A 15746-nucleotide genomic window follows, 5' to 3' on the forward strand; every position below is an offset into this window, starting at 1 on the left:
CTCCTTTGTTGATCGTGTTATATTTATTTTGCTTAGGTTGGATCGGTTTGGGATGGATCCAATTACCTTGATTTTGTAATTTTACTAATCCCTAAAAAAAGAATATTTTTTATGCCTACATTTGTGATATTTGAAGATTAACTAATTGTTTATGCACAATGTAATAGAATCCAATTATATATACTAACATTGTGAATTATGACCTCACAATTGAGATGTGGGATCACCTAAAATAAATAAATAATAAAAACTAAGGGTTAGATACACTCAAAATAATGGACGTCTAAGTCCACAATTAACATAACACTGAAGGATGCAGAGCCAAAAGGCTTCAAGGCGTGAATGGTGAACGATGGTAAACCGCACGCACTTTTTTACTTTGTTGTAGTGTATGTATAGTATTTGGATAATTTGATCAGAAAAGAAAAAATCTAGACTCTATTTATATCACTATTAATTAACTAAGGACAGATCTAAGCACCAGATCCCGAGATAACTATTAAGGATGATAATGAACAATCTTGTTGGCCTTCATCTTATCTATCCAAGAAATAAATGCACAAGTAGAATTCCTGAAACCCAAGAATCCATGCTCGTTGCTCTTGTTCATAGTGTCTAACATCATCGACTCCATCTTTAAAACAATATCCACAAACCACCAAACCCCAACTTCCTCTAATTTAGTTGGGCAAAGCTCCTTCTCTCTCACAATCTCATCCCACACTGGTCCCTTATCTTTCATTATCTCCTCCAAACTCAACCCCTCTTCAAACTCTTCACATTCCACTCCAAATTGTTCTCCCAAAATCTTCCACAAATGTTTCCATTTGAAAACATCTCCATTACTGCAATTAAATGCTTCATTCTTCGCATACGGATCAACTGCCGCCCATATCTGATGCTCCGCAATCAGATCCGCATCTGAAGCATCCGAATACTCTTCCTAGGCTGCCCGACTCCCGGGAAATCTTAGAAGCGTACCCTCATGTTATCTAATAGTGTTTTGGTAGGCGTTTGGATAGGACTCCTTGGCTACTTCTGACTCTTGCGGGGAGTTAGAAGTCGTTTGGATGCGTTTTGATGAACAACTCCTTCGAAGAGTTACTCCGTGCAAGAGTAAGAAATTACTCTTTGTGAAGAAGTCGAGAAAACCTATTTCTCAAAACTCATCTTGCGGGGAATCAAAATCTAACGGTTCGTTTTACCAAAATACCCTTAGCTTTATTAATTTTCTATGAAAATATTCCTAATTCATTTGCCCTTAAATCAAATGAAAGAAACATTTATTAATATTAAAAAAAAAAAATAAATTTTGAGTATAATGGATTTAAACACATTATATTAATATTTAATATTTAAAATATTATATTATATTATATTAGTATTTATTATATTATATTATATTAATATTTATAGTTATAATGTCAAAAACAATATAGTTTGAAGGCATATTATGACACTAAAAGACAGTCTGTCAATTTTTTTTTTAAATTTGAGAGTATAATGGATTTAAACACATTATATTAATATTTAATATAAAATATTATATTATATTATATTATATTAGTATTATTATATTATATTATATTAATATTTATAGTTAAACACATTATATTAATATTTAATATTTAAAATATATATTATATTATATTATATTAGTATTTATTATATTATATTATATTAATATTTATAGTTAAAACCATTATATTAATATTTAATATTTAAAATATTATATATATTATATTAATATTTATTATATTATATTATATTAATATTATAGTTAAAATGTCAAAAACAATATAGTTTGAAGGCATATTATGACATTAAAAGACAGTCTGTCAATTTTTTTTTTTTTTAAATTTTGAGTATAATGGATTTAAACACATTATATTAATATTTAATATTTAAAATATTATATTATATTATATTAATATTTATAGTTAAAATGTCAAAAACAGTATAGTTTGAAGGCATATTATGACACTAAAAGACAGTCTGTCAATTTTTTTTTTAATATTATGTCATACTATGTCAAAAACAGTCTGTCAATTTTTTTTAAATTTTGAGTATAATGGATTTAAACATATTATATTAATATTTAATATTTAAAATATTATATTATATTATATTAATATTTATTATATTATATTATATTAATATTTATAGTTAAAATGTCAAAAACAGTATAGTTTGAAAGCATATTATGACACTAAAAGATAAAAAAACAGTAACTGGTATAATATAAGGGTATTCTGGTCTTTTTTCTAGAAGTCATGAGAAGTCAGTATGGTTCCCAAACAGACTTCCAGCACAAAAATACTTCTGCCAGTACTTCACAGAGTTGATTGCCAAACGCCCTTTCTATACAGAATTACTTTTCCAGCTCCTCCATAGAGTACTTCAGCTCCTGTTCTTTGGAAGAGTAGTTCTGCTCCTGGTATCCAAACAGGCCCTGGTTTTTATGTTGTTGAGGGGCTGTAATTAAATAGATAAAAGTCAAAAGAGGGTAGAGTAAAAAATATATAAATTTATCACTTAAACTAGATTTTGAGTTGTTAGATTGAATTCGATCTAACAACTAAGATTGTTTATGCTCATATGAATAGATATATGTGTACACGGAACGCAATCCTTTATATATATATATATATTATATATGTTAGCATTCCCCTCTATATATAAGAGATAATGTTTGGTAGGCAAAATTATTAACGGTGTTCTAGACAAAGATGTCTTATATGGTTAAAAAGTTTTGGAATGGATTGATATTTTGTGAGGACGATCTCTACGGTGAGGAGATTATCTTTACAAAAAATCAGTCTATTCCGAAACTTCTAACCTGACAAGTGGTTACAAATTAATAATAAAAATTTAACGATTCACAATTCTTCAATTTATAAATTAGGGTTAGAAATTTTAGAAGGGATTGATTTTTTGTGAGGATGATTTCCTCATCATAGAGACCATCTTCATAAATAATCAGGTCATTCTAAAACTTTTAGCCCATATAGGATAAAATAATTTGTTTAGAAATTTGTCGAACCCCACCCATACATATTTTGTTTTAGGTTTTAATGTGAGAATTACTATTAACACACCAACTTTTGCTAACTCCTCACCAATTTTGTGCAATTATTTAAATAGGAATTGGTGTGGCAATAGCAGCTTTCCTTATGTTTTTTTTTATTAAGAGAATTTCTATTTCCACGTCAACCTTTACTTAGCGCACCCTTGTTATATGATGACAACAAAGTTATTAACACGCATCTTCGGTTGCTCTTGTAAAAGTTGGTGTTGCCATGGAATCTCTCTATCTTTTGCTTATTGAGATCATTAGCTATGCTTACTAGCTTAGTAAGATTTCAAATCTTACTAAGAATTGTTGAGCTCACTTTGTAGCACCCAAAAACATTATCGGATGCCACAACTATGTAAAGGACAAGATTCTATGAATTTCTTTTTAAGAACAAAACGAAAAAAATATTAATTTGTATCATTAAATTTTAATTTTAAAATTTGGAGTTCTATGTGAGTTCATTGGTCGTCAATTTTCAAAATCATGGCAACTGCCCCCTCAAATTTTGTTTTGTTTTGTTTTGAATCTGAGTTTTTCAACAAAATATTGAGGATTGGGTGTGTTACAAGTAAAAGTTAGTGTGTTAATAGTACTTCTCTTCGTTAATGCCATGAAATCTTCTGACCCTACAATGGTATGGGAGTAGGATGTAATCCTACTGCATGGAGTACAAAAAACTTACTCATCCAACCAACAAACACAAAATGAATGAGAGAGAGAGAGAGAGAGAGAGAGAGAGAGAGAAGAGAAGAGATGGAAATAGCGGAGCCAAACAGTTGCATAAGAGGATGCTGTAGCAGCAAAACCATCCCATTAAATCTCAAATCTTCAACTTTCTCTCTCATCTCTCCAATCGCTAAAGGTTCAGAGAGTGTTGTTTATGAAGCAATTCTGTTTGGAACCAAAGTTGCTGTCAAGAAACCCATCTTATCTACCTCTGAAGATCTCAACAAATTCCATAAAGAACTGCAGTTATTATGGTTTGTTAGTTATTATAGTTATCTTTGATTCAGAACTCTTTTATTTATTCTATTTTTTTTTTTCTGTTAATTAAATTTTTGAATTTTTTTTTTCCAATTAAGCAAGCTAGATCATCCAGGGATAGCGACATTGGTTGCGGCGCACGCGAGGCCACCAAATTATATGTTCTTCTTCAAATTCTACGAGTTTGGGGATCTCGCTGAGAAGATACATGTAGAGGAATGGATTCCGAGTATTGTTCAAGCTGTATCCATCTCGACTCAGCTCGGTAAACCTTTTTTTTTTTTTTTTTTTTTTTAATTTTGTTTTATTGTTAGTGTCAATTTTGCATTTTTTTTAAAATTCTTTAGTACCCTTGTATTTGCAATTGGTATTGAATTTAATTTAGATTTTAGTTTAGAAGTTTGTACTAAAATGAGACTGTTTTGTATTGGTTTGTTAACGTTTCCATACTAAACAATTCTTGGAATTAAATGTTTTAGCGGATGTCAATTTTAATTTTGTTTTACTGTTATTGTCAATTTTGCATTTTTTTTTTAATTCTTTAGATTATTGTATTTGCAATTGGTATTTAGTCTTTGACTTAGAAGTTGTACTAAAATGAGAGTGTTTCACATAGATTTGTTAATGTTTCGATACTAAACAATTCTTTGAATTAAATGTTTCGGTGGGTGTCAGTTTTAATTTTGTTTTATTGTTAGTGTCAATTTTGGCATTTTATTTTATTTTATTTTAAATTCTTTAGTATTCTTGTATTTGCAATTGGTAAATGATTTAATTTAGTCTGTGATTTAGGAGTTTATACTAAAATGAGAGTGTTTTGTATCAGTTTGTTGACATTCCGATACAAAATATTGTTGGAATCAAATGTTCCAATCAGTGTTGCTTTATATAGGAATATTTCGATTTCGATTTGACTGAAACAAACCAAAATAAGAAAATTAAATAGAAATATTCCAAAGAAGTAATGGAATCTCTGCATATATGGAATTACACATGCTTGAGCATTCTTCAAACTGGATGCACCTCACACATTCATATCCAAACTGACAATGACCGAAACATTCTTCGAAATTTCGTTGACATTTCCAAATTATTATAATTTTGAATTTTCATGCTTATTTGTTGGGGCTGACTCTTCTCACCCACTTCTCTTATTTTAGGGTTTTGTTAACATAAGCCCTAAGGGTACACCTTAAGATGCATTAAATACACCTGCAAAACTTATTTTATTTCCTAAAATGCCCTAATTTTTTTTTGTAGCAACAACACCTTCAAATGCTTATTTCCAAGGTGTTTTAATTGCATTTTAACATGTGCCTTAGGGCACACGTTAACAAAATCCCTTATTCTTTTAGTTCTGTTTTACCATGAAAAGTTAATTGTGACACAAAAGAGTTGGTGAGTAAATGTCTTTATTTTGGATAAATAGATTTGATTGACTGACATTGTGCTTGACATTCAATGTCTATGCATGATGACTGCTAAAACCAGAAGTGATATAACTTGGTACAACTCAGCAGAGTTGCTGCCTCATTCATACAAAGTTTACTATGATTTGTATGTTTACACCCAAATGATTAAGAAGACTTGGTTGAGATGCAATATCATCTGTAATTTAAACTCTAGTCGGATTTGTATTAAACTGATGCTGGGCAATGCAGCACTCAAAATGTTGTCATTCTAACTCCCACATAATGAAAAAAAGTAAAAGATCTCGAGAAGAAAATGATCCTATTTGACCGCTGTACATTGCTAACATCAGGAAATGGAACAATCGCGAATCTCGAGTAACTGGCCAAGCCGCCAAAGTAGCTAAAGTAGTGATGAATCCTGTTAGTAAAACGGGTCCTATGGAAAGTCCATCGATTCCTAGTCTCCAGTGAAAATCAAAAATATTTATCCATTTATAATCCTGTTCTAATTGGATTAATGGATCGTCCAATTGGAAATAAGTCCTGATAATTTGATGTACTTGGTCTTCCTTTTCTATCTATATTTATATCATTTATGTGAAAGTAGCGGTTGAACTCTAAATCTTGGAAGGTCATAATGTTACTAAGCTTGGACCTACTTGGGTGGAATTTCCACTACCTTGTTTTCTGCATGTGTGGTACTTCTGTTATTCTGTTTTAGAGTTATTCAGGGGTCATTGTATGCTAGTGGGTATGTGCGTGTCTGGTGTGGGTGCGTGCACGTGTGTGGGGTGAGGGGGTGCGTGTGTTGGATTTCTCTCTTGCATATTCACCTTTGACAGGAGTAGATACTCCTTGCATGATTCAGGGGAACCACAGTGGAACCCATTAGTCTATCTTGGACCACATTAAGATTGACGCTAGCAAATTAGTTTCTTAACAGTAATTGTAATTCAAACGACTAAAGCATCCTTTATGCACAATAGATAATGGAAAGGAAATAAACCAAACGAAAGTCTTGGCTTTCTTCATATACTGGTAAAAATTCTCTTAGTAGAAAAGAGGCAGTTTGACTACCTTAAGAATTGGCAGACCCATTGTCATGTGTTGTATGCTAGCTGTCCTGAATTCTACCATTAACACCAAAGCAATTTTATTGGTAGAAAAATTGCCAAAGATGTTTCCTTTTTTGTTCCTCTAACATCGTTATATCTCTACTAATTGACGCCCAAATTTCTTTAGCTGAATTTTCATTAATCAAAGGTTATCTATCTTTCTCTTTAAAATCTTAGGGCTGCTAAAATATTTGAAAATATTTCTCATTAAATAATCATGCTTACAATGTATTCTTTTATTTTGTTTTTCAGCAAAAGCTCTGCAATATCTACATAACCTCGGGATCACACATAGGGATGTGAAACCAGCAAATATTCTTGTAAATACCTTCTATAACTTCCCAGCTCATTGTTCAGTCGGTATTTAATTCCTACACACTATTATTTGTTATTTTTTACACTTTTAATCCCTTTGCATGCATATGGTTTTAAGTTTTCTCTCTGTCTCTCACTTTTTTCTCCTCAAATCTGATATATTAATAAAGGAAGGTAACATGTTTTTTTTGCAGCTTGACAGAAATCTTTGTCCACATCTAGCAGATTTTGGTTTGGCAGAATACAAAAATGATCTTAAACACATTTCTGCTGAAAATTGGAGATCATCTGGAAAACCAACTGGAGGCTTTCACAAAAAGAATATGGTTGGAACACTAATTTATATGGCTCCTGAAATATTGAGAAAGGACATACACACTGAAAAATCAGATGTCTACAGTTTTGGAATATCTATCAAGTAAGCATGGAATTAGTCTTGCATTACCGATAAAAAAAAAAAAGTCTTGCACAATAATAACTCTGAAGTCTGACATTCTTGAAGCAGGAGTTATTTGTTACATTGTTTTGATTGTGCAAATAATTCTATTTGCACATATTATGTTGCTGAATTTCAGTCTTGTAGGAATTTTCTTCGAGAAATTCAACTTGATTGACACCATCTTTTGTGGTACAAAAATATCCAGATGTGATTCTAACATTATGATTCAACTTGATTTGAGCACGTGAAAAGCTTGTTGAGATGATTCAACTTGATCTGATCAAATTACAGCTGTAACTTGATTTGCTAATACTTGACTGACTACTCGAGTAACTATGTATCTTTGAAGATATTTGGATTGCTAAGGTTTTGTGTCTTATTTATATCCCCAAATTATTTTAAGAAGAATATGCACAAATTCGATTATTATTGTGTTATACAAACTACGGGCTCTTTCTATGAGAGTCACTTTCAAATTGTTTTAGTGTGTCATGCATGATTTCTGCTCCCCTAAATTCAGACCTTTTCTGGCCTGTTTACCTTATTAACAGCCACTTTTTGTGTTTTTTGGCTTTTAAAAATTATGTCTTCTTAGTTGATAGCCACTATAAACCCTGGACCTATTACTTATGCCCAGCCCATACAGCCCTAAAATCCGGCATCCCTTGATCAAACCCAGTGAAAGCCCATAGTCAATGTTGAACCTTATTCCAAATTGAAATCCTGCTGTCCTACGGAAGCAAACAAGATAGAGAAACAATCCACTTCCAACAATGGCATATTTGTATACAAGAAATGTTAGATGTTGATTGTTTGCAATTCTGATTTGTTTTAATAATATATATTGCTTATAGAAAAAGGAATAAATATTTATCTGTGCTGCTTTTTTTTTTTCCGGTAACAATTTTGTATACAAATATTGGCATATTCATATATAGGACATGTTAATGTAACTTCCTTCTCATATCAAGAGGTTCTAACACCCATACTCAATTGCAGTGAGCTTCTTACTGGTGTCGTCCCGTACACTGATCTTCGTGCAGAAGCCCAGGTATGGCATCTTTTACTCTGGTGGACAAGTTGGGGTCGAACATGGAATGTAGAATGTTGTCTTTTTTTTATATTTTACTATTATTGTGTTTTTGCAGTTTGTGTTCTCCTTTGATTAGGTTTCCTATACTCCTTTTGGTACATTCCTCTTCTTGCTTCATGAAAATTTCAATTTGCAAACAAAAAAAATTCCTACATCATCGATAAGACTTTTTTTGACTCAAGAAGGGTCTTTGTTGGCCATATATATAAGAGCCAACTTTGACATCAAGAAGAACCATCTAGGTGAATCACATACCATTATTGCAGATTATTCAATTCTTTCAATTCCGTAGACCACTTTTATAATATCACACTTGTCTAGCTTGGCAACACCCAATCAAATACACATATGCCATTTTCATTATATATTTGGGACCACTTATAACTTATAAAAATGATTACTTCTTCACTCCAGTTACACCAAAGTCCAAAGGTTGGCATGGGAGTCATTGTAGGTGCTCCACTGAATGTGTTTGCAATGGTAATTTTGTAAACAAAGGGAGTGATTTAAACTGGTTGGCTTATTGAGCTCCTTAATTTCTGGCCAAGCTGTTTGGCGGGCGTGGCTGGGTTAGGTATGAGTGCTCATGTTTATTAGTGAGTCAAGGCTGGGTTAGAGATTATAAGAGCAACTCCAACAAACTCTCCATCGCACTCGCCATCCCCTCTTAACTGCCGTTTTGAAGAACCAAATCCAAATTGTGTCTCCAACGCACTATCCATCCCACTCTCTAAAATGGAGAGTGAGATTTTCACTATCCATTTGGGCTTAGCAAGTTTGGACTTTCTTTCCCCCAACTGCTATTTTGGATTTTACGGGTCTTCAACGCTCTAGCCATCTCTAGCTCAATTAAAAAAAAAAGATAAAAATATTTATGGATATCACTGTTAGAGTGCATACCCCTTGAATATCTAAAATGTCTATCCATAATGGAATGGCTAGACATAATAGCTAGTCATTTTGGATGTTCCCCTTGGAGTTGCTCTAAGGCCATAGTTGGGCCCCGGTAGACCCATCCAAGCTGCTTATGTCTTGGGACTTGGGGCCCAACGCGACCTGTTTTTAACTTATTTCTTATTATGGTTTTGATTCTTTGACTTAATTTTGTGCTCTATAATGCTGCCCACAGGCCCACACTGTATTGGAAATGAACTATACTGAGCAACAACTCACAGCAGCTGTAGTGTCTGAAGGATTGCGACCAATTCTTGCAGTTCCAGAGTTGGGCGCACCACCAAATCTTCTGGCACTTATACAGCGTTGCTGGGATGCAAATCCTCAAAACAGGCCTTCTTTCAATGATATAGTCTCAGAGTTGGATCTAATCATGAAACACTTGAACAAAAAACAAGAAGAGTTTAAGGTTCCTGAAGATACAAATGACACCAATAGCCTTCGAACGTTTCAGGAGAGTATAAACTGGTCCATTCAAGGAGAGCTCTTGTCGAAGAGAGCTCCTGTAGCTAATTCAAGCTCAAGAATCTGGCCCGATTCTTCGAATCGTCCTCTGGTGTACTATCCGGTACTGTCTTGGGGTTCGTTCGCTACTTGTGGGAGAAGAGAGACAATGGAGGATACACATTTTTTGTTACCCCAGATTTTCAATGAGCACAATATCCATTTCTTTGGCATATTTGATGGTCATCGAGGTTTATCTTAGAAACTTTTTCCAATATCTTTGTACATAAACATGAGATTGCAATATTTTCTGATAAGTCATACACTGGGTCGGATTTTATCCAAAATCCTAGTGATCGGAATCCAAATTGCGGGTTTGGACCCTCAGAGTACATTCGAATAAAAATATGAGTTGGATATGGGTTGATGTCCCTTGACTCGAATCGGATTTGGGTCAGATACGGAGCCATCCCTATATCTGCCTAGATCCAAATGCTATATTGCTTTGAAAATTATAATAGCAAAATAGAATAGTATAGCAATTAGAAAAGAAATATAGCATAAAATGTTGAACAGTCCGAAATTATCCGGCACGGTCGACCTGAATCAAGTAATTTGGTTGGGTCGGATATGGTTTTAACTAATAGGATCCGAATAAAAATTTCAGATCTGGATATATTCAGATCTGGCCTGAACCCGACCCATTTTAGGCACTATCTGAATAGCATTCATGTGCAGGTGCAGCGGCTGCCGAGTTCTCTGCTCGGGCTCTGCCCGGATTCTTGCAAACTTTGGGTTCTACTAGCAGGTTTGTTCTATTCTCATGTTCTCATTTTTCTTTCTGTTTCTTTCTTTGATCCACACTTATTTTGTATTGCTGCAGCCCCTCAGATGCTTTATCAGAAGCATTTGTAAAGACAGATGTCGCATTCAGGAATGAGTTGGTATCTAAACGTAATTCAAAAGGAATTATTCAGAAAGATTGGCATCCTGGTTGCACTGCAGTTACTTCATTAATTGTCGGAAACAAGCTTTTTGTTGCTAATGCTGGTGATTGCAGGACAATTTTATGTCGTAATGGACATTCTGTTGCTCTTAGCGAGGTGAGTTAGAAGGTGTCCATATCACTGTTCAAAGTTCCGTTCTGTTCTATTTCAGAATGTTTTGATGGAACATTCGGTTTCGGCCGAGACCAGAACGAAACATTATCCCCGAAACATTCAATTGTCTTGGAATGATTCGTATTGTCTAGAGACGATTTCGGGTTTTCTCCTAACCAAAACATTGCCCTGAAACGAGATTTCATCACCTCAACAACTGATTAAATTTTTACTCACACTTTTAGTATGTTTTAGTTTACTTTAGTTTTTATAATGTTGTACCTATTTAATGATTATTCAAAGTAGGATCATGTTGCAAGCTGTCCTGTGGAGAGAGAACGTGTTATCAGAGCAGGTGGACAAGTCAAATGGCAAGTGGACACATGGAGGGTTGGTCCAGCTGCTCTTCAGGTTCTTAAAAGCATCCTTTATGACTCTTGCGGAATATTTCCTCAAAAAGTAGAGAACCAAATTTCTAATGCTATCTACTAACATTGGAATTGATATTGAACAAGGAGAATATAATGCTTTTCTTTTATAGACATTTATTTTTGATTAGTATAAATTTTATTCAAAGAAAGAATGTGCAATGGCGGTCGAGGTGACCAACCTTACAACAAAAACAAAAGTAACTTGAACACAACGACTTCGAAGAAAACACCTTTGAATTCTATGAAAAGTTTACACCACTAAAATAGAAACCCAAGAATACTTTATAAGAGCTCATGATGTGAGGAATTCTGTCTTGGAAGAGTCTCTTGTTCCTCTCCAACCACAACCCCCATTATATTCTCTTGCTAGTTTAGCATATTTTGTGCTTCCTTATCATACATCAAAATGTTAAGACGTAAGCTTTTCTTTGTTTTGTAGTGTAACAAAGACCGATAACAACCCTAGTTAGCAGGATTGCTCAAGTTGAAGGTTCCAAAAGAGCAAGATATTAAATTATTGCATTTTGGAGCAAGTTGAAATGGTTAAAAAATCTAATGGGAAAGAATAAAACTTTTCTCAGTGTAGTCATATTGTTAGACCTGCCTCTCAAAAGCCACGCTTTACTATTATAACGACAACCATATAGGTCCCTTGTTCATATTTTGCAAAATTTTCTCGAAAGCTGCTCAAAGTTATCTTTAGAGTCGTGCTGGAGTAACATTGAAATTGACATCATGGGGGACATTTCTGACGTGGATGTGTATCAGAACCATAGATGCTTTTCATTGAGATACGATTGAGAAGCATCTATGGTTCTGATACACATCCACATCGGAAATGTCCCCCACGATGTTAATTTCAATGTTACCTCAGCATTTTCCTTATCTTTAATATGTACAAATAACCAAAAATGGTAAACATATCTTTTAGCATTGGTAAATTTATAAATAGAAAAAAGGTGAAGTAATAGGTATTGACTGAATTCTTTTTTATTCTTTATTTCGAAGCTGTTTTTTTGCTTAAAATCATAGCATATACATCTTTTGACTCACCCAAAATCCCGCATCATGGCCTAATAACACATGGTAGAGAAGGCACATTTGATGCTTATGTAGGTAACTAGACACATTGAACCCCCCATGTTTTAAAATATTGTATCATTTTTACGTGAACATTTTGATGCAAAACATGCCTAGAATCAAAATTTCAGTGAATGTTTTGGTATACATCGGTTTGTCTTGAAGTTACTCCGAATGTTTCGATCAAAACATTCAGAGATGAACTAGAATGTAATGAAACCAATGAATATTTCTAGGGGAACCATATACTTCCACTTTAGATGAATATTTAGAATACCCTGTGATTTCAAACTGATGACATACCCCTTGACCTCTGTCTTGTCCAAGAGACCAATTAAAATGACCTAAATATCCTTGTCTTATACTTCTAGCCAAAAACCATTGGGTTTTCTCCCCAAAATCAGTCATATGCAACCACCAGGGTAAAAATTTGTACCCTCATATTTAATTTTGAGATTCTATCTCCTTCAGCCTTCAAATCTCGAGAAAAATATAGGATTTTTGGGAAAAATGATGGATTCTTGGAAGAAAAATGACAGATTTGTAGTATCGATGTGAAAAATTGTTGTATATTTGACCAAAATAGCTGTAAGTCATTTATAACCTAAAATATGTTATTTTAATGGCTAATGTCCTCGGCGTCAACCTCAGAATTTATCACCAAATGCCGAATTTTATGAATGTTCCAAAAAATTCAGAATATTTCGGAATGTTTCTGTTGTTTCTTTGCCTCAAACGGTCCTCCAAGATGAAGTTTAAAACCTTGGACATCCCCCCATCCCACCACAAACACACTAAATCGACATGTCCATATTTTTTTTGTTTTGTTTTTTGATGGGTAAGCTGGATGTGTCAAACCAACTGAGCTATAGGTCTAAGCCCAACATGTCCATATGTTGAGATATATATGTTTTGAAATGCATATAATTCATGTTCGCACTATAGTGAATGCTTTTGGATAAGTTCAGATTTGTTTGCCGATGTCCATCAGTGTGTCTGACATGTAGGTATGAAGTCCTTTGTTACATAGTTTGAGGCACATTCTTAGGGTTGGACAAATCTTTCTTTCTTTCATTGATGTAAGCTCAATTTCTCTTGTAGCTTGAGAATTTCCACAAACCATTGGTGGTATCTGCTCAAAAGTGTTTTATTTTTAACAGGTTACAAGGTCTATTGGTGATGATGATCTGAAGCCTGCTGTCACAGCTGAGCCTGAGATAACTGAGACTCTATTAACCTCTGAAGATGAATACTTGGTAAGAATTTCTATTTACGAACGGGTATTAGATTTTTATAATTGCACATCCAACCAGAAACTATTGTGATAAGATGGCTATAATGAAATTGCAATAAATGGTTTTTTATGGTAATATTTGCCTTTCATGCATGCATAAAACTCCAATCCATGAAATTGAAGTTTCGCTTGGTTAAAGGTTGATGAGCGTTGGCACTACAACCTGGGTTCAGGACCCACCTTCACATACTGATTACCTACCACTAACCCACTTGCTTTTCAAAAAAAAAAAAAAAAAAAAAAAGAAAGAAAGAATCTGGTTGAGGAAATTTTTTTATAGAACTTGGAAAGATCTTTTTGAGTATGTTTAAATAAGTATCTCAATTGATCACTATTTGAATTTTCCCTGAATACATATCCGTTGTATGTTTTTCTAAATAATATCCGTCATGTATAGAGAGATTCTATTGCCATACCAAATTTTGCTAACGCTACCCCAATTTATATATGTAAATCACCAAAGAATTAGCACACATCTTGGGTGGCATTAGTAAAAGTTGGTGTGGCAATAGAAGCTCTCCTTTTTTTTATGTTGTCTTTTCTAATACCTTTTGGCATGTTAATAGATCTGAAATACTGTCATTAGAGTCTGTAATCAATTGGATAACTTTTAAAAAAGGCATACTTTCTGCATCGATACAAAGAACTAATTATCGGTTACACTTGCATGGTTGTTTGTCAGGTAATGGCTAGTGATGGACTTTGGGATGTGGTGAGCAATGAAGAAGTTATATCCATAATCAGAGACACTGTTAAAGAGCCTGGTATGTGCTCGAAGAGATTGGCTACTGAAGCTGCGGAACGTGGCAGCAAAGATAACATTACAGTCATCGTTGTCTTCCTGCGCCCCGTCTCTACTGCTGAGAGAATTTATTGAATCCAAGTTGTTACTACTGTAAAATAAAACTAAAAGGAAATTCATTGATCTTATTTGTGAGAAAGGCACACTACTACATTGGACTTTTCATTAGATTTTTCTTGGCAATCTAGATGAAAAATAATTAATTGGATGGCTTAGATCATCCATGATTCTTTCTGATTTGATTTGCTGGTATATACTGTTGACCACTAGATGGGAGTGCTATGTATGTTTGGATCGCTTCTCGTTACCCATGAAAGCTGGAAACGCTTCTAACTGAAAACTTGTGCTGGTTAGAGATGCATTTTTTTTTTGGCTTCCAGCAGAAGTATTGGAAGCACATTTTGGTGACACAGAATAAGTTAGTGAATATTCAGAAACATGGTAAAAAAAAAAACTAGAATATAATTTGGGTTTTCATTCAAAAATTGGGCAGGAGCAAAATAAAAATAAATAAAGGGGGCAGCAATAAAAACTGCAAAAATTTCTGATTTTGTAACTTCATATCTTGGATGAAGCAATTTGTTTAGAAAATTTTATTGCCACACTTGACTTTTTGTTATCACACAGCAATCATATAGTTAAAAATTAGAGTTGGCATAGGTATCTTCTTTGGGGGTTAAGGGGGGTAAAAGAGAAGAAGTAATAAATTTAGAGAGGTATTATAAAGAAAAAGGGGGAGAATAAGAAAGATAATAAAATTGGAGGGGTAACATTGAAAAAAATAGAAGAAGAAGTGAATAAACTTAGAGAGAGAGAGAGAGAGAGAGGTAAAAGAGAAATGCTAGGATATACATTGTATATCCCGGGGATTAGATTTCTTGTTTTAACTGTCAGGATTTCATGTTTAAATGAATTATTTTTCGTGAGTTAATGGATCACAACTCATAGAGAGATATAAGGACAAGAGTATGTATTTGAAACTTGAATACGGGAGATCTGAATACATTTATCAAAATAAGCATGATCATCTCATTGTGTTGTTCATCATGGCCCAATTCGTTCAAACAATGGTTCACACATCGAATTGTCTAGAACTAGGGGTGCAAATTGAGAATTGAACCAAACCGATAGCTTGGGACTGGTTTGGTTCACTTTGGAATAAGTTATGGTTTGATTCTGGGTTTTAGAAAATAGAGAATTGATCAAT

At 33.7% G+C, this 15746-nt stretch overlaps 1 protein-coding gene across 2 annotated transcripts; it reads left to right on the forward strand.

The window, feature by feature from the left end:
* The first annotated feature begins 3795 nt into the window (after positions 1 to 3795).
* On the forward strand, positions 3796 to 14773 carry LOC147386799 (protein kinase family protein / protein phosphatase 2C (PP2C) family protein). Of its 2 annotated transcripts, none has more exons than XM_086422946.1 (11): positions 3796 to 4056; positions 4159 to 4325; positions 6840 to 6943; positions 7097 to 7320; positions 8341 to 8392; positions 9564 to 10083; positions 10571 to 10640; positions 10716 to 10935; positions 11239 to 11343; positions 13604 to 13699; positions 14420 to 14773. In XM_086422946.1, the coding sequence occupies exons 1-11, from the start codon at positions 3830 to 3832 to the stop codon at positions 14612 to 14614; spliced, it is 1980 nt and encodes a 659-aa protein (XP_086279072.1). In that variant the 5' UTR covers positions 3796 to 3829; the 3' UTR covers positions 14615 to 14773. The 2 variants fall into 2 exon arrangements, with proteins under 2 accessions (XP_086279072.1, XP_086279073.1); XM_086422947.1 differs by having other exon boundaries at positions 3797 to 4056; positions 6840 to 6907.
* The last annotated feature ends 973 nt before the right edge of the window (positions 14774 to 15746 follow it).

The sequence above is a fragment of the Akebia trifoliata genome, chromosome 14 (genome assembly GCF_017979445.1).
Source record: "Akebia trifoliata isolate Shusen 1 chromosome 14, ASM1797944v1, whole genome shotgun sequence".
Classification (NCBI taxonomy): domain Eukaryota; kingdom Viridiplantae; phylum Streptophyta; class Magnoliopsida; order Ranunculales; family Lardizabalaceae; genus Akebia; species Akebia trifoliata.